The sequence below is a fragment of the Myotis daubentonii genome, chromosome 8 (genome assembly GCF_963259705.1).
Source record: "Myotis daubentonii chromosome 8, mMyoDau2.1, whole genome shotgun sequence".
NCBI lineage: Eukaryota > Metazoa > Chordata > Mammalia > Chiroptera > Vespertilionidae > Myotis > Myotis daubentonii.
In genome coordinates this window covers 16,412,975-16,431,901 of record NC_081847.1, presented here as the reverse complement: position 1 = coordinate 16,431,901, position 18,927 = coordinate 16,412,975, and the positions used below count along the sequence as shown (strand labels likewise).

Below are 18,927 nucleotides of genomic sequence, written 5' to 3'. Positions count from 1 at the left end.
TTACACAACAGAAATTTATTTTCTTGCAGTTCAGAGGCTGGGAAGTCCAAGATCAAGGTGCCAGTAGGGTTGGTTTCTGATGAGACCTCTCTCCATGGGTTGCAGATGGCCACTCTCCCTTTGAGTCCTCTGTGGCCTCTTCTCTGTGCACATGCATGAAGAGAGATGGATCTCTAGTGTCTCTTCCTCTTCTAAGGACTGAGGCTCCACACTTATCACCTCATTTAACATTAATTACCTCCTTAAGAGCCCCATCTCCAGATATAGTCAGGTTGGGGATTGGGGCTTCAATGTAAGACTTTGGGAGGATACAATTCAGTTCATAACACATGGTAAAATAAAATACCTTCTTTAAGATTGTTATATGTAAACTAGAGGCCTGGTGCATGAGATTTGTGCACTGTGGGGAGAGAGGGTGTCCCTCAGCCTGGCCTGCCCTCTCACAGTCTAGGAGCCCTCGGGGGACGTCCGACTGATGGCTTAGGCCTGCTCCCCTAAGCTGGCAGTCAGACATCCTTAGCTCTGCCATGGAGGCAGGAGAGGCTCCCGCCACTGCCACTATACTTGCCAGCCGTGAGCCTGGCTTCTGGCTGAGTGGCGCTCCCGCTGTGTGAGTGCACTAACCACCAGGGGGCAACTCCTGCATTGAGCATCTGCCCCCTGGAGGTCAGTGCACGTCATAGCAACCAGTCATTCTGCCATTTGGTCAATTTGCATATTAGCATTTTATTATATAGGATTCTTTGTGGGATTTTGTTTTGAAATCTCAGTGTAACTTAAGGATTTGCTTACATAGAAACTAAGAGCAATAATTGTATTGTGTGAAAAGCTGGAAACTGGTCTGACAGTTCTATTTCCATTCTGCATGCACCTTCCCAATTCCCTTGTCTGTGAAAAAAAATAATATATTAAGAAAAATAAAGATTTCTTCAATATTTTATAAAACATGACATATGACAAATATGTTTTTTCAAAGTATAATAATGGTCAAGATTCACCTGCTTTAAAAATGATGACATCATTATATTAATTCTAAACTTGCTAATATCTCCTTAAGTATGTTTTCTTCCTTTTTCCTCAGCAAAGATGAACTCCCTTTTTCCTTAGCAAAGATGAACTTGCAATTTCTCCCTTTTTCCTCAGCAAAGATGAACTCGCAATTAGTAAACTGTTTGTTTACTAATAAGTATTTGCAGTCATATTCATTTGCTTCATTATCATTTTCCCCACTCCCAATATTTTTTCAATTTATTTAAACTAAAAAAATTAATAGTATATCCATTTCTCCCATCACTCCACCCTCCACCTCTGGCAACCACCAATCTATTCTTTGTATCTATGACCTTGGGGTTTTGTTCTTTTGTTGTTGTTTTTATAGACTCCACATATAAAAGATATCATGTCTGACTTATTTTATTTAGCATAATGCCCTCAAAGTTTGTCTATGTCACAAATGGCAAGCTTTCATTCTTTTTTATGGCTGAATGATAGCCTTCAAATGTGGAGGAGGAGAAATAACCAATTCCAGCAACCTAAAACTGTTCTAAAAATGTCTCTAAAAATGTCAATTGACTGTAGATACATGGACTTATTTCTCGACTTTCAGTTCTATTTCATTGATCTATGTGTTTATCCTTATACCAGTACAGTTTAGAATTACCCTAATTTTGTAGTAAGTTTTGAAATTGGAAAGTGTGAGTTCTCCAACTTTGCTCTTCTTTTGGAAAATCGTTTTGGCTAATCTGGGTTCCTTGTATTTATTTTCATACGAATTTTAGCTTGCTGATTTCTACAAAAATGCTCTTGGGATTTTGATAGAGATGCATTGATTATGTAGATCAATTTGGACATATTTTTATCTTAACACTATTAAGTCTTAGGTTCCATGAACACAGAATGCCTTTTCATTTATTTAGGTCTTTACTTCTTTCATAAATGTTCTGTAGTTTTCAGTGTACAAGTATTACTTCTTTGTTAAATTTATTTGGTATTTTATTCTTTTCGATGCCATTATTAAAATAGAATTGTTTTTCTAATTTCAATTTCTAATGTATAGAAATACATTATTTATATTTGTACTGATCCTAGATTCTGCAACCTTGCTGGACTTGTTTATTGGTTCTCATTGTTTCTTGTGTAATTCTTACGTTTTTCTTTGTATAAGATCATATTATCTGCAAATAGAGGTAGTATCTCTTTTTTAAAAAATAAATCTTTATTGTTGAAAGTATTACATATGTCCCCTTTCCCCCCATTGCTCTCTCCAACCCCTCTTTCCTCCCAAAGCCCTCACCACCCTACTGCCTTGTCCATGGGTTATGCACATACATATGTGAGTTCATTGGTTGATCCCCCCCCCCAACCCTCCCCTGCATTCCCTCTGAGGTTTGACAGTCTGATTGATGTCTCCATGTCTCTGGGTCTATTTTTGTTCATTAGTTTATGTTGTTCATTAGATTCCACATATGAGTGAGATCATGTGATATTTATCTTTCTCTGACTGGCTTACTTCACTTAGCATAATGCTCTCTAGTTCCATCCATGCTGTTGCAAATGCATAGTATTTTTCTTTTTCACAGCTGCATAGTATTCCATTGTATAGATGTACCACAGCTTTTTAATCCATTCCTCTGCTGATGGGCACTTAGGCTGTTTCCAGATCTTAGCTATTTTAAATTTCGCTGCTTTGAACATAGGGGTGTATATCTCTTCTTTCTTTGCAATCTAGATTCCTTTCTTTCCTTCCTTCCTTTCTTTTTTCTTTCTTTCTTTTTTATTTTTATTTTTATTTTTTTGATTATTTATTTTTTTGCCTTACTGCCCTGGCTATAATCTCAGAGCAGTGTTAAATAGAAGTGATAGCAGTAGACATTCTCATGTTAATCCTGATCTTATGGAGAAAGCTTTCAGTCTTTCACCATTGACTATGATGTGTGCTAGGGGTTTTTTATAGATGTACTTATCCGGTTGAGGGAGTTCCCTTCTATTTCTAGCTTCTTGCATGTTTGTTTGTTTTTTATCATGAACACATGTTGGACTTTGTCTAATGATTTTTCTGTCTTTGGAGCTTTTGCCTTTATTAATACAGTATATTGCATTACTTGATTTTCATATGTTGAACCAAATTTACATTCCTGAGATAAATCCCACTTGGTGCTGGTATAAGATCCCATTTCTGTGTTGCTGAATTTAGTTTACTAGTATTATGTTAAGAATTTTTACATTGGTTTGTGCCCACTCAGGGATATAAAAGAAAATTTTTACATCTGTATTCATAAGAAATATTGGTCTGTACTTTTCTTTTTAATAATGTCTTTGTTTGGTTTCAGTGTCACAGACTGGCCTCATAGAGTTAGTTGAGACGTATTTCTTCCTTGCTTGTTTTTAAAAGAGTTTATGAAGGATTGGTGTTAATTCTTTTTTTTTTTTTCAGGGCTGTGGCCTGGTGAGGGCTCTCCCTGTGGGTTGCAGATGTCCCTTTTGTTCTTTGTCCTCACATGGCCTTTCTTTGGTGGCTGGGTCGAGAGTGTGTGCTCTTGGTGGTGTCTCCTCTTACAAGGACACTAATTCTATTGCTTTAGGGCCCTGCTCTTATGACCTCATTTAACTTTAATTACTTTCTTAGAAGCCCCATCTATAGATATAGCCACACTAGACTTCAACATAGGAATTTTGGAAGAACACAAACATTCACTCCATTACATAGTCTATAGCAGCCGTGGGCAAACTACGGCCCGTGGGCCAGATCCGGCCCGTTTGAAATGAATAAAACTATTGAAAAAAAAGACCGTACCCTTTATGTAATGATGTTTACTTTGAATTTATATTAGTTCACACAAACACTCCATCCATGCTTTTGTTCTGGCCCTCTGGTCCAGTTTAAGAACCCATTGTGGCCCTCGAGTCAAAAAGTTTGCCCACCCCTGGTCTATAGTCTCATTGGAGAAAGATGAATGAGAAGTTGTAAATAAAAGCTACCTGAAACAATTTTCATTTGCGTTCAGTATTATCAGTGTACAAATGACAGGGTTGGAGATGTAGACCGCTTTCAGACCCCTTTCTGAGATCTCAAAATAGGTTTCTATTCCACCCCCCCTCATTTTTTTCTGGGACTTATTTAGGTGTTTTATTTTGTTTGGTTAGTTGGTATTTAAAAATAAGTCTTGAATCTTATTTTTGATTCAAGACATCTTTGAATCATTCTGCTTATTCCTGCCACTTCTGTTGTTCATTTTCTAATCATGTTCTCTGCTTTTTATTTTTTATGTTTTAATGTATTTTTAATTTATTGAGACTTGATTTGTGGCCTAACATATCCTGTAAAATGTTCCATGTACACTTAGAAGATTATGCAGTCTGAGTATTCTGTTGGTAGGTGGAGTCTTCTGTATGTCTGTTAGGTCTAGTTGGTTTATAGTTGTTCAAGTTCTTATTTTCCTATTGGTCTTCTGTTTAGTTGTTTTATTCATTATTGAATGTGGAGTATTGACGTACCTATTATTGTTAAATTGTCGATTTCTCCTTTAAATGCTCTCAGTTTTTGCTTCATGTATTTTAAGACTTGGTTGTTACTTATACAATATGTTTCTAATTGCAATGTCTTTTCCACAAATTATCCCTTTTATCAGAAAATATCCATTGTCTCTAATAACGATTGTGTGTCTTAGAGTCTATTTTGTCTGATATTAGCATAGCCACTCCATCTTTCTTTTGGTTACTGTTTGCATAGTAACACTATTTTTTTTCATGAGGCTCTGTTCATGTCTTTTCCTTTCCCTGTGTTTTCATCCTGTTTATATCTTTGAATGTAAAATAGTGTTGTCAGCAAATAGTTAGATCATGATTTTTAATCCATTCTGCCGATCTCTAACTTTATTTTTATTATTGAGTCTACTTAAATTTAATGTAATTATAGAAAAGGTAGGAATTGCATCTGCCATTTTGCTCTTTGTTGTCTATATTTTTATGGTTTTTTTAGTCCTCCAAAACTGCCTTCTTTTGCATTAAATACTTTCTAGTATACCATTTTATTTATTTATTATCATTATTATTATTATTGTTATTATTTTTAGAGAGAGAGGAAGGGAGAGGGATAGATAGGAACATCGATGAGAGAGAAACATCATTGATCAGTTGCCTCCTGCATGCACCCCTACTGGGGATAGAGCATGCAACCTGGGCATGTGGAAATCGAAGCAGTGACCTTTTGGTTCCTGGATCGATGCTCAACTGCTGAGCCACACCACCTGGGCTCTAGTGTACCATTTTAATTGCCTGTTATTTCTTTTAATGTGGGTTATAATTTATGTTTTAGTTTATAATAATCCAATTTGTATTAATACCAACTTAATTTCAATAGAATGCAATAACTTTAATTCTGTATAGCTTCAATTCTTTCCTGCTCCTTTGTGATGTTATTGTAATACAACCTATGTCTTTATATCTTATACTAGGAGCCCAGTGCATAAATTCGTGCACCTTGAAAGGAACTGTGGACCGAGAGGCTGTGGTGAGCACAGGGGTGGGTCTCGGCCTATCCTCCATGCCACTGCCTGGCCCCTTCCACTGTGACCCCTGGTCCCATGTCTGCCAGCAGCCCCATTCCCACTGCTGCTGCTCCCATGCACTGACGTCACCGGCCCTGCTCAAACCCACTAATGGTGCAGAGTGATTGGGGCTGGCACCAGCAGTGGGTGCGAGCGGGGCCGGCGCTGTCAGTGGGTATGAGTGGCGGCTGCTGCCCTAATCACCCCTCAGGAGCAGGGAGAGGTGCAGAAGCCCTCAGGGGCGATCGGGGCCGGCAGCTGCTGCTTGCACCCACTGATGTTGCCGAGTGATCGGGACCAGTGCCGGGCACTGGCAGTGGGTGTGAGTGGGGCTGGTGCTGGCAGCAGGTACAAGCACCAGGCAGGACTGCAGTACCCGGGAGCAAAGAATTTTTAGTAACCACCAAAGGCTTGCCCCAATGACAGCGACCGGCACCCCGCCTTGGTCTGGCGCCCCTGCTCACCTGCTCCACCATCCCGCCGCAGCCAATGCTTGCCATGTTCTGCACTCTGCCACCTGCTGCCGACACCTGCCATGTTTCGCACGTGTCCCCTGGTGGTCAGTGCACATCATAGCGACTGGTTGTTCAGTTGTTCGGTTGTTCTGCCGTTCGGTCTATTTGCATATTAGGTATAGATAGATAGATAGATAGATAGATAGATAGATAGATAGATAGATAGATAGATGCTGCTCATCAACATAGATCTATAATCATTGCTTAATGCAGTTATCTTTTAAATTATATAGAGGAGCAAAGAGAGTTAAAAAAAACATATTTATGCTATTTTTTATATTTACCAATATAGTCACCCTTACTAGTGCTATTTATTGCTTAGACTTTGAGCTACTGTAGAGTGTCCTCTCATTTCAGCCTTAAGAACATCCTATAGTACTTCTTGTAGGACAGGTATGATAGTGACAGATTCTCTGTTTTTGTTTAGCAAATGATACCTTAATTTCTCCTTCATTTCTGTAGGAATGTTTTAGTGGATATAGAATTCTTGATTGACTGTCTTTTTCTTTCAGCACTTTATGTTATCCTATTCCCTACTGGCCTCCACAGTTTCTAATGAGAAATCACCTGTTAATCATTTTGAAGATTCCTTGTATGTGAGGAATAACTTCTCTATTTTTGCTTTTAAGACTCTCCCTCCTTCTTTGACTTTCAATAGTTTGATTATGATGTGCTTAGGTGAGGATATGTTTGAATTTATTATACTTGGACTTTATTGAGCTTCTTAGATATTTAGAATAATGCTTTTTTTCTAAATTTTCACAATAATTTTTAATTTATTTTATTCTTTTATTTTTAAAATATTTATTGTTGAGAGTATAGATACCCCTGTCTCTCCCCCTCCACACTTTACCCCTCTCCACCTGTGCTTTCTCCTTTATTTCTCTAGTTATAGGACTTCCATTTCACCAGTTTTCAGGTGGTTCTGAACGATGGTTGTTCTGTATTTTAGTTGTAATTTTGGTGTGATTGTAGGAGGCAGTGATTACCAGCATTTACCTACGCCACTATCTTGGTTCTCCTCATGATCATTTTTAAAAAATTCTTTCTGCACCTTTCTCTTTCTCTTCCCCTTCTGAGGCTTTCATTAGGCATAGGTTGATAAGTTTGATGGTATCCCACAGGTTTCTGAAACTCGTTAAGTTGTCTTCATTCCTTCTTATTTTTTTCAGTCTGGATAATCTTAATTGACTTATAGTCAGGCCCATTGATTCTTTCTTCTGCCTGTTCATATCTGATATTGAGCCCCTGTAGTGAATTTTTTATTCTGGCAATTGTACTTTTCAATTGCAGAATTTCTGTTTGATTCTTTTAAAAAATATAATTTCTATCTCTTTATTGATAGTCTCTGTTTAGACATTATTCGAATACTTTAGTCTTCAGACATGCTTTCCTTTAGTTCTTTGAACATATTTAAAATTGCTAATCTAAAGCCTTTGCCTAGTAAGTCCACTGTCTGGGCTTTCTGCTCCCCCCTCTTCCAGTGTATAGAACAGTGATGGCAAACCTATGACATGCGTGTCAGAGGTGACATGCGAACTCATTTTTGTTGTTGATTTTTCTTTGTTAAATGGAGTTTAAATATATAAAATAAATATCAAAAATATAAGTCTTTGTTTTACTATTGTTGCAAATATCAAAAAATTTCTATATGTGACACGGCACCAGAGTTAGGTTAGGGTTTTTCAAAATGCTGACACGCCGAGCTCAAAAGGTTCGCCATCACTGGTATAGACCATACTTTCTGGCTTCCTTTAATATCTCATAATTTTCTGTGGATGTTTGGACATTTTAAATAATAAAATATGGCTACTCTGAACATCAGATTCTCCCCCTCTACTCCCCGCTCCGAATTTGTTATTGCTGTTTGTTTGCTTAGTGACTTTCTGAACTTTGCCATGTATGATCACTGAAGTTTCTGTTCAATTAGCTTGGTGACCAACTAATGATTAGACAAAATTTTCTTTAAATGTCTGAAACCAGTAAGTTGCACAGTCTTTGCCAAAGGGCTTTAGGTGTATGTTGGGGCACACCTTCAACACTCATCCAGGCAGTTTAGAACTTTACCTTAGTCTTCACTTTATGCTTGTACAAAGCCTCAAGGTCAACCTCAGGTGAAAGCTTAGGCCCTTCTCAGACTTTTCCTGAGCATGCTCACAGCCCTTACATGTGGCTGATTATCTAGATGTCAAACCTTTTAAAGCCCACTATGGATATCACATTTACCAGCTTTTCCTCTTAAGACTTTTTTAGTTGCCCAACTGTTATCCACTGCCTTAGGAAACCTCAGTGTTAAAAACTTGCCTCTGATTATTTTCAATAAATCTCCCCAGAGAAAAAGCAGTTTACAATGTGTCAGGTCTATGTCCAGTCAAATAAAGACAGTCTGGTGCTATCTTCCAGGGAAACACCAGACAGTTCAAATAATGGCAGTTCTCTGGGAATGGGGCTTGGGATGAGTTCTAGTCCTGCTCTGTTCCATTCAGTGTCTGCTAGGCTGCTGTTTTACAAGCTGTAATTTCAGGCTATTAGTTTTCAAGGTTACCACAGATTTGAGGTGGGGAAATGGAAATAAAGCAAGTTAAAAACATCATAAATTCTTCCCAGATAGCTGCAAGCCTTTGGTTAATTTTCAGAGTTCTGAAAAGATATCCTAAAGAGTTTTCCAGCATTATTATTTCTTCTGTGGCGCAGACAATTTTGAGAGGTCCTTGTTCCACAATTTCTCTGACATCCCTCTTCATTTTTTAAAATCTTTGTTGTTGAGAGTACTACATGTGTCCCCCCTCCTCTCCCCACTTCCACCTCCACTCAGTTCCCACCCCTCCTCACCCCCCAGGCCTTCACTACACTATTGTCTGTGTCCGTGGATTATGCATATATGCATATAAGTTCTTTGGTTATTCTCTGCCCTGCCCTTCCTTCTGAGATCTGTCAATCTGTTCCATGCTTCCATGGCTTTGGACCTATTTTGTTCGTTGGTTTTTGTCCTTTATATTCCACATGTAAGTGAGATCATGTGATACTTGTCTTTCTGTGACTGACTTAAACGAAATAAGCCTGTTCATTTATTTTTATCTTCAAGGTTGTTTCTTTCATTTTGGGGAGTAGAAGAGACAACATACTCGAAGAGAAGGAAGATCTAGATTCTGTTGCAACTATGCGTATGACATTTTCTCTCTTAAATTTTGGACCCCAGTTTTCCATCTGAAGAGGAGGGGTGCAAATACACTTTCCCATCAATTCTGTGGAGTCTGTGAACTAAATTCTATTATGTATGTGGAGATACTTTGGTCCCTTTGGAAGAAAAGCTTCGTAACTGTTACTTCTAGTTCTTCCCATGTGTGTCCTTCATCAAACCACTAAACCAATTGCTTATTTTTCTCTGCCTCCACTCCTTCCTCCCCCTCACCTCTTTTTTTAAGAAAGAGAAAATGTTCTTTTCCCTGTAGACATGCCGATAAATTTAAATTGCTTTAAATATCTTTAAAAGTACTTGAAAACGTTCAGAAAAAAAAACAACTGTTATTTGCCCTTTGACTGGAAATTATGATTATTTTACACATATGCAGTATATTTTAATGTAATCTTGAATGTGATTATTAAAAGTTTTTATATTATTCATAATACTAGAAATAGAGTTTTGAAACCTACAATAGTCATTTATATTACCCACTCTTGTCCCCCCCCCCCTTTTTTGTCAAGTATCTCCCTAGCTCCATCAATTTCAAACTTGTCTGTGGAAAGTGGTTAGAATACATAGCTTTTTAAAAAAATTGTGGTCAAATATACATAACATAAAATTTACAGTTTTAATGATGTTTAGGTATACAATTCAGTGAAATTAAGTGCGTTCACATTGTTATGCAATGTATGCATCTTTTTTTGAAAAATATAGATTTCATAGTTCCTGAACAATATTTGCTTTTTGAACCAATGTTGTTATTAAAAGTAAGTAGTGTGGACTATACTGGATTTTGCTCCTCATTTTAAAGGAAGCTGTGAGATTTATAAAATGTGGTAGTTGTTGATTTCATTGGTCATGTTTCCTTTACCTCATTACATTTCTGAAAACAACTTGAACAACCTAATTATCCATGCACAATAAATATGCTTAACTCACATCTCTTTTGGTGCTGTAGGTTGCAGTGCAGGCAGGAATTAACTCAGAAACAGCCATGTCAAGAGGATTGTATCAACCAGCAACAAGCTTTATGGGCCGCCAAATGTCAGCCGTCTCAAGCATTGGAGATTTCAGTACAGAGCAGAAATCTCCCCAACCCACAAAGAACTTTTCAATTCCTGACCCACATTCACACCAACAGACAGCCCAGAACTGTAATGTGACAGACAGCTGTGTAGTACAAACTAATAGTGACACAGAGTGCTTAAATAAGTCTGACAAACTAGATGGAAAGACATCTCTTCAGATTGGTGAGAAAATGCTAGTCACAGCCAGCGTTCTGTCTGAGAAGGAACAAACTCATTGCCTGGAGATAGGAAGCAACACACGTCATGGCAAGAGTAATTTATCTGAAGGCAAAAATTCTGCTGAACTTCATTCCCCGTTACAGGAAAGATTAAGTCCAGAGAACAGAACCACTGATTTAAAGTGTGACAGTTCCAGCAGATCAGAGGGATCGGAGAGAGAAATACTGACACAAGAACATATTGAAGTCAAGGAAGAAAGAGCCAGACCGCCTGCCTCTCCGCTATCAGTCTCGGAGTACTGTGCATCTGAAAACAAGTGTTCTCAAGACAAGCATTCCGCTGGGGAAGTTTTCTCAGGTGGGGTGAGAGGCTGAGATTATTTGCTGATTTTTGTTTGGTATTTAGTTTTTCTAGTTGGTATTGGTCTTACGTAAGAACAAAATATGCACTAACTTTAATCTTTGTCAAAAAACAAAATAGTGTCTTTGCCAACAAATTCCATTCTAATGAGTTCTTAAGTGTGCATGTGGAAATATCTTTGCAAAAAAAATTATCTCATTTTTAAACCCACTGTGATATTTTAAAAAATATTTTAATGAGTTTTTATATACTATAATGAGTTGTGGATTGTTGCTACATGCTTTTAGCTGTGAAATAATTCCATCTGTGAGGTGGAACATCTTACCTTGCTTCTCCCTGAGGTTAGTGATCAGTAGTCTAATCATATCCCCTCTTACAGATCATCTTCCTCATGCAGACCCAGAGTCACAGAAGCCCTTCCGAAAAATGCAGGAAGAGTGGGAGGAGGACAGTTTGAACAGCAGCAGTGACCTCACCGTTTCTGTAAGTGAAGATGATCTGATTTTAAAGAGCCTGGAACCACAACCAAATCCAGGTGACAAGATGGAGGGAGAAGATGGAATAGAGGCCTTAAAATTAATCCGCTCCGAGCAAGAAAGAGATGCCCCATCCACTGAAAAACGTAATTGTATTTTGCAAACCCTGAGCTCTCCTGATTCAGAAAAGGAATCCTCTACTAACTCACCAAGACAGTAAGCCATTCAATTTTTTTTTCACTGTTCTGTTTTTAATTATAGACATTTTTAGAGACCAGTTCACATGGAATGTATTATTGCACACTCAGTCATGAATGTGTAAGTTCCTTAAGTCTCATAAGTAGTCTTTTAGATAAAATTTTATTTTTTTTCCCTTTTTATGAAGTAGCTTTAAAAATCTGATTATTGTTGAATTTAAGGTGATTGGCAGTTTATAATCATATCCCAACAATCTCTGGTTAATTCATAAGTTATTCCCCCTACCCTCCATCTTTTTCGAAAATAAATCATTTTAAAGTTCTGATAGCGCTCAAGGTAGCAAACTGTTAAACTTACTAGGAATTCAGCTTTAGCGACTAAGAACTTATATCTAATTAAGTTGCTTAATCCCTACATCACTTGCCAAAGTAGTATTCTGGTCATTTGATTAAATAGGAGTTAATGAATTCTTCTAAGGGTATATCTAAGCCAGCTTTCCTTTCTGAATGTAAATATGAGGACATTGAAATTTTTCATGTTAACTTGGAATAACATCAGTGTTATATATTTTGAGCACTTATAGTATTTAACTCATAAAGGCTCATATATGATTTTTTTACTATTGATTGGAGATACTGGGTAAAATTGTGTAGCTAGTCTGGAAACTGTTGAAAGCCAATTCTGCACTAAAACACACACACACACACACACACACACACACACACACACTAATAATATCAAATCTCTTTTAGGACAAGAAGGAACCTAAGTAAACAAACTAATGTAAACATCACCTTTTGAAAATGAGGAGGCCAAGGCCAAGGGCATAAGGAGTGACACATAGGCCACTAGCGCAGACCCTCCATAGAGCCTCCCTGACCCACACAGCCCTCAAAACTTTGTTACACCCAGATGCTGTCATTCTTTCCTTCCAACAAACCCTACTGGAAACACTGGCAAGAGTGAAAGCCGCCTTGGCCTGTGTGGTTCAGTGGTTGGAGTATTGTCCCATGCATTGAAGGATAATGGATTCAATTCCCGGTCAAGGGCACGTACCTGGGTTGCAGATTTGACCCCTAGCCCCAGTTGAGGTGCAGCTGAGGTGTGTGCAGGAGGCAACCAATCAATGTTCTCTCTCTCTCTCTCTCTCTCTCTCTCTCTCTCTCTCTCTCTCTCTCTCTCTCTCTCTTCCTCCTTCCCTTCCTTCCACTCAGGTGAGAATTGAAAATGGAAGTATTTTATTCTTCTTGTGCCTGAATAGTATTCCATTGTATACATATATTTTTTTATTCATTCATCCATCGATGGACACTTAGGTTGCTTCCATGTCTTGGCTATTGTAAGTAATGCTGCAGTGAACATGAGGATGCATATATCTTTTCAAGTTAGTCTTTTGCTTTCTTTTGAATAAATAACCAGAAGTGAAATTGCTGGATCATATAGTCATTCTATTTTTAAATTTTTGAGGAACCATCATAATGTTTTCTGTAACTTCTGAACCAATTTTCAATCTCATCAGCGGTGCACAAGGATAGAATTCCCTTTTCTCCACACTCTTGCTGACACTTATTTCTTGTCTTTTTATTTTTAATATATTTTATTGATTTTTTTACAGAGAGGAAGGGAGAGGGATAGAAAGTTAGAAACATCGATGAGAGAGAAACATGGATCACCTGCCTCCTGCACACCCCCCACTGGGGATGTGCCCGCAACCAAGGTACATGCCCTTGACTGGAATCAAACCCGGGACCCTTCAGTCCACAGGCCGACGCTCCATCCACTGAGCCAAACCGGTTAGGGCTCTTTTCTTTTTTATAATAGCAATTCTAATAGGTGTGAAATATCTCATTGTGGTTTTGGTTTGCATTTCCGTGATGATTAGTGATGTCAAGGACGTTTTTGTGTACTTGTTAGCTATCTGTTTGTTTTCTTTGGAAAAAATCAGATCATTCTGCACATTGTTCATTGGATTTTTTTGCTATTGAGTTATATGAGTTCTTTATATATGTTGGATATTAATCTCTTATTAGATATAGTATTTGCAAACGTTTTCCCTCATTCTGTAGGTTGCTTTTTCATTTTGTTGATAGTTTCCTTTGCCGTGCACAAGTTTTTTAGTTTGACATAGTTCCACTTGTTTATTTTTGTGTCTGTGGCCTGTGCTTTGGTGTTATATCCAAGAAATTGTTGCTAGGACCAATGTCAGGCAGCTTTCCCTCTATGTTTTCTTCCAAGAGTTTTACAGTTTCAGGTCTTACATTTAAGTCTTTAATCCATTTTGAGTTTATTTTTGTTTATGATGTACAGTATGGATCCACTTTCATTTATTTGCATGTGGCCATCCAGTTTTTTAACACCATTTGTTGAAGAGAGAGACTTTGTGTATTTTTCCCATTGTGTATTTTTAACACTCTTATCAAAGACTAGTTGACTGTATATGCATGGATTTATTCTGTTCTATATATCTGTGTTTATGCCAGTACTATATTATTTTGATTACTGTAGCTTTGTAATGTTTTGAAATCAGGAAGTGTGAGTCCTCCAGCTTTGGTCTTTTTTCTCAATATCATTTTGGCTAGTCAGGGTCATTTGTGGTTCCATATGAATTTTAGGGTTGTTTTTCTATTTATTTAAAAAATGCCACTGGGATTTTGCCCATGAACACAAGATATCTTTTCATTTATTTCTGTCTTCTTTAATTTCTTTCAACAATGTTTTGTAGTTTTCAGTATACAAGTCTTTTGCCTCCTTGGTTAAGTTTATTTCTAAGCATTTTATTTTTTTGATGCTATTGTAAATGGGATTGTTTTATTAATTTTCTTTTTGGATTGTTCAATGTAGAGAAATGCAACTGATTTATGTGTGTTGATTTTGTATCCTGTAATTTTACTGAATCAGAGTATAAGCATTTTAAAGTTATTTCCCTGAGAAGAACATTAGGGTGTGAGCATAAATAGGAAAGCAGACCAAAGTCTGACTCCATACCCAAGATCAGGAAGATCAGAAGGAGCCAGAAAAGGATCTGAGACGAGGCTTAGTGAAGACCAAGGAGAACCGAGGTGTGCTGCAGACACCAAGCAGAGTGTTTCCAGTAAGGTTAGAAAGATTAAAGAGCCTTTTCAGGTCCCAGAGCTGGTTGGAAGAGCAGCTAGCATCCAAACTGACAGGTCATGCTCCAAGTTCCTGTGCTCTACCACATACATCACAAGCATGACAGTGATGTACTGGTCAATAGCACCACCTCTGTGCCAGGGCCTGCGTCAGCGCTTCATTTACAATTATTTATTCCTATTATCAGCACCATTTTATAGAGAAGGAAACTGAGACACAGAGAGGTTATGTTCAGTCACAAAATGGCTTATCTGGATCCAGAGTCTGCATTCTGAACTAGGATCCTGGGCTACCTCCCTCCTCTACCACCTAAATAATGGCAGTATCATCAAGGATGAATTTTATAAGGTTGAATAAGGAAGATCAAGAAGCAAATTTGATTCTTTAATTAGAAAAGGGAAATAAAACTAAGCAGTGCCAGTTTGACCTTTTGCTCTGTCCATATTGATTTTTGTGCCTTCCAACCCCAGATAAGCTGGTGGAGTGCTATGTGCCCTTCTTCAAGCTTGAACGAAGTACTTGCAAAGCTCCTTTGTTCTTTCTCCCTTGGAGTACCACTGAGAGCAAAATGTAGTGCTGCCTTTTAAGTCAAATGAAAGCCTTGCTTTCTCAAGGTCATGAAAAGCTGATCTCATCCAGTGATTTTGATTTTAATTTAGTCCCTCTTCAAAGTTAAATATAGAAAGTTCTTGCAGCTGAGAAAGAGTTGCTGCTGAAAATTATATTGCCTGGAATAATAGGTTACAACTGTGTTCTTTTCGAATTTACCCTAAGTTCGCTTTAAGTGGATCTGGAAGCATATTTTAGATCCAGTGTCTTTCAGAAGTGATGATGCCTTCAGATATCTTTTCTCGGTTGCTTTTCTCCTTCAGCACTATCACTTGTTTTTCCTGGACATGGCCTCTGCCGTTCAACATTGGTGGTCCCTGAGATATTTCTTGTCGCCCCATTCTGGTTTTTGTTCCCAAAGTAAGGTTGTGCATTACGCTTTCGAGAAAATAACCCTGTGCCAGTCAGGGGGGGCTACTAGTGTATCCCCTCATGTTCTACCTGGGACTTCATTCCCCAGTCTCGCCTGTGCCTCTCCTGTTAGCTACCTATTTTGAGCTGAAAAAATCTAAGACTTTCCTTATCTTTATTTTGGTTTACACTGCAAAAGTCCAGAACCAGGCAGTATTCCTGAGATTTGATCCTCAGCAAAATAAGCAGTAATTGCAGTCATTACCACTAGGGGGTTCTGTACAGATGTTAAAAGACGTCCCCATTGACCAACTGAAACCTGGTTCCCAGCCTTTGCCAACCATCTCACCACAGGCTGCTGGCCTGAGTCAGAGGAGGTGGGTGCCCTGGAGCAAAGGCAGGTGTGGGGGATACTGAAGCACTTGCAGAGGTTGCAGGGGTGGGCAAACTTTTTGACTCGAGGGCCACAATGGGTTCGTAAACTGGACCGGAGGGCCGGAACAAAAGCATGGATGGAGTGTTTGTGTGAACTAATATAAATTCAAAGTAAACATCATTACATAAAAGGGTACGGTCTTTTTTTTTTTTTTAGTTTTATTCATTTCAAACGGGCCGGATCCGGCCCGCGGGCCGTAGTTTCCCCACGGCTGGGTTACAGCATGAACAATTTGCTTTAACATTTCTTGCAAGGCAGGTCTACTGATGTCAGTTCCCTCAGTTGTTATTTGATTACTTATTCTTCAGTGCTCATATGTATATTCAGGTTTTCATTCATCTTGAGTCAAATTTGAAAATGTATAATATACTAGAAAGAGATCTATTTTCTAAGTTTTCACATTTGTGAGCATACTTTATATTTTAGAATGTCTACTGTGTCAATAATTATTCCCTTTTTCTCTCATAATTTTTTGTCTGCCCTGTTTTTCTATTGATCATGTCTGCATAAGATTTGTCTATTTTATTAATTTCTTCAAATAATCCAATTTGATCCCATCTATTGCTTTTTAAAATTCGCATTCCTTTCTATTATTATCTTTTTAAATTCATCTTTATTGTTGAAAGTATTACAGACACCCCCTTTTCCCCCCATTGACCCCTCCCTCCCAGGCCTTTGCCACACTATTGTCTGCATCCATGGGTTGTGCATATATGCATATAAGTTCTTTGGTTAATCTCTTCCCACCCCCCAACCCCACCCCACCCCCTTCTTCCCTCTGAGATTCATCAGTCTGTTCCATGCTTCCATGTCTCTGGATCTGTTTTGTTCATCAGTTTATTTTGTTCATTGGATTCCACATATAAGTGAGATCATACGATACTTGTCTTTCTCTGACTGGCTTACTTCACTTAGCATAATAATCTCCAGGTCCTTCCATGCTATCTCAAAGGGTAAGAGATCCTTCTTTTTTACTGCTGCATAGTTTTCCATGTTGTGTATGTAACACAGCTTCTTTATCCACTCATCCACTGATAGACACTTGGGCTGTTTCCAGATCTTAGCTATTGAAAATTGTGCTGCTATGAACATAGGGGTGAATATATTCTTTCTGATTGGTGTTTCATGATTCTTAGCATATATTCTTAGGAGTGGGATCACTGGGTCAAATGGCAGTTCCATTTTGAATTTTTGAGGAAGCCATACTGTTTGGCATAGTGGCTGTACTAGTCTGCATTTCCACCAGCAGTGCACTAGGGTTCCCTTTTCTCCACATCCTCTCCAGCACTTGTCATTTGTTGATGGTATCCATTCTGACAGGTGTGAGGTAATACCTCATTGTCATTTTAATTTGCATCTCTGATGGTCAGTGACCTTGAGCATTTTTCATGTGTTTCTTGGCATCGGTATGTCCAATTTGGAGAAGTGTCTATTGAGGTCTTTTGCCCATTTTTTAATTCAATTATTTGTCTTTAAGTTGTATGAGTTCCTTATAGATTTTGGATATTAACCCTTTATCAGATGTGTCATTGTCAAATATGTTCTCCCGTACAGTGGGCTCCCTTTTCGTTTTATTGATGGTTTCTCTTGCTGTGCAGAAGCTTTTTTTTTTTTTTTAATATATTTTATTGATTTTTTACAGAGAGGAAGGGAGAGAGATAGAGAGTTAGAAACATCGATGAGAGAGAAACATCGATCAGCTGCCTCCTGCACATCTCCTACTGGGGATGTGCCCGCAACCCAGGTACATGCCCTTGACCGGAATTGAACCTGGGACCCCCCAGTCCGCAAGCCGACGCTCTATCCACTGAGCCAAACCGGTTTCGGCTGTGCAGAAGCTTTTTATTTTGATGTAGTCCCATTTGTTTATTTTCTCCTTAGTTTCCTTTGCCCTCAGAGCAGAGATGAACCACCTGCATTGTGCCCTGTCCAGATTCCTGCCCACAGAAGCCATGAGCATAGCGCATAACAAAAAGCTGTTGGTTATTGTTTTACACCACTAACTTTGGGTTAGCTTGTTACACAGCAGTAGATAACCAGGATAGCTGTGATGATTGGTTGAAGAAGATTAGCCATTCCAGATTTCAGGGGAGAACTGCAGTTTAAGCAAAGGCCTTGTAGACAAGGCACCATGGCCCATCTCTAGGGAACTATTGTTACTTCAACCAAAGGAGTGGCTCACGTGGCAGAGTATAGCACCCCTGTAGGCCAAAGGACACAGCCAGGGATTGCAGGGTCTTTTCCTCATCTCTTCATCCCAGACATGCACAGCCAGCTACCTTGTCCTGCTTCAGGAAAGGTGTACTTACCCGGAATTAGCGATGTGCTTGTCTGACACCCCTTGAACTCTGACACTAACAAGAAAAGCTTTTCACCTGGTTCCTAGGGTCTACCCAATTAGCTTTTATTGTTTTCTTGCTCTCATCCTCCCTGACTTTCCTCTACATTTAATCCATTTATTCATTTCTACTGATAATTTGTTATCATCTACTTTCTTGTTTCTTCTTTTTCTTTGGAATTCTTTTAGCAGCTTTTTAAGTGAATGAGTATTTGAATAATAAATGGTTTCACTTCTTCACTTTAATTTAGTGCTGACCCTTTGAAAGGCCCAGCGGCAATCCAGCACCATCTTTGCAGTAGTCCTGTAATATTTGATTTATAGATACTCATACAGCAGGAGGCTATTAACAGCTCCGTGCCTGTCCCTTTCCTGCAGGTGCCCTCCCTGGGTGCAGCCACTCCCATTTCACGGTCATCACGGAGGGGGACCCTGAGCACTGAGTCAGATTGCAGAGAGACATCTGCCTGACTGATCTGAGCTCCCCTTCAGTGGAGGGTGACTGTATTGGACCCCATTCCCATTCATCAGAGTTAATTGGCCCCTAGGAGACTCA

At 38.7% G+C, this 18,927-nt stretch overlaps 1 protein-coding gene across 7 annotated transcripts in view; it reads left to right on the top strand.

Annotated features, from left to right (window-relative positions):
- The window catches only part of KIZ (kizuna centrosomal protein), a 119,014-nt gene that overhangs the window by 26,493 nt on the left and 73,594 nt on the right, over positions 1-18,927 (top strand). For all 7 annotated transcript variants that reach the window (XR_009454018.1, XM_059705408.1, XM_059705409.1 and 4 more), the window contains 2 exons: positions 10,204-10,849; positions 11,232-11,544. Coding sequence is in view for 6 of the 7 variants with exons in the window: in XM_059705408.1 (XP_059561391.1) it covers positions 10,204-10,849; positions 11,232-11,544 (959 nt within the window). In the remaining variant the exon portion in view is untranslated. The remainder of the gene's footprint in view (positions 1-10,203; positions 10,850-11,231; positions 11,545-18,927) is intronic.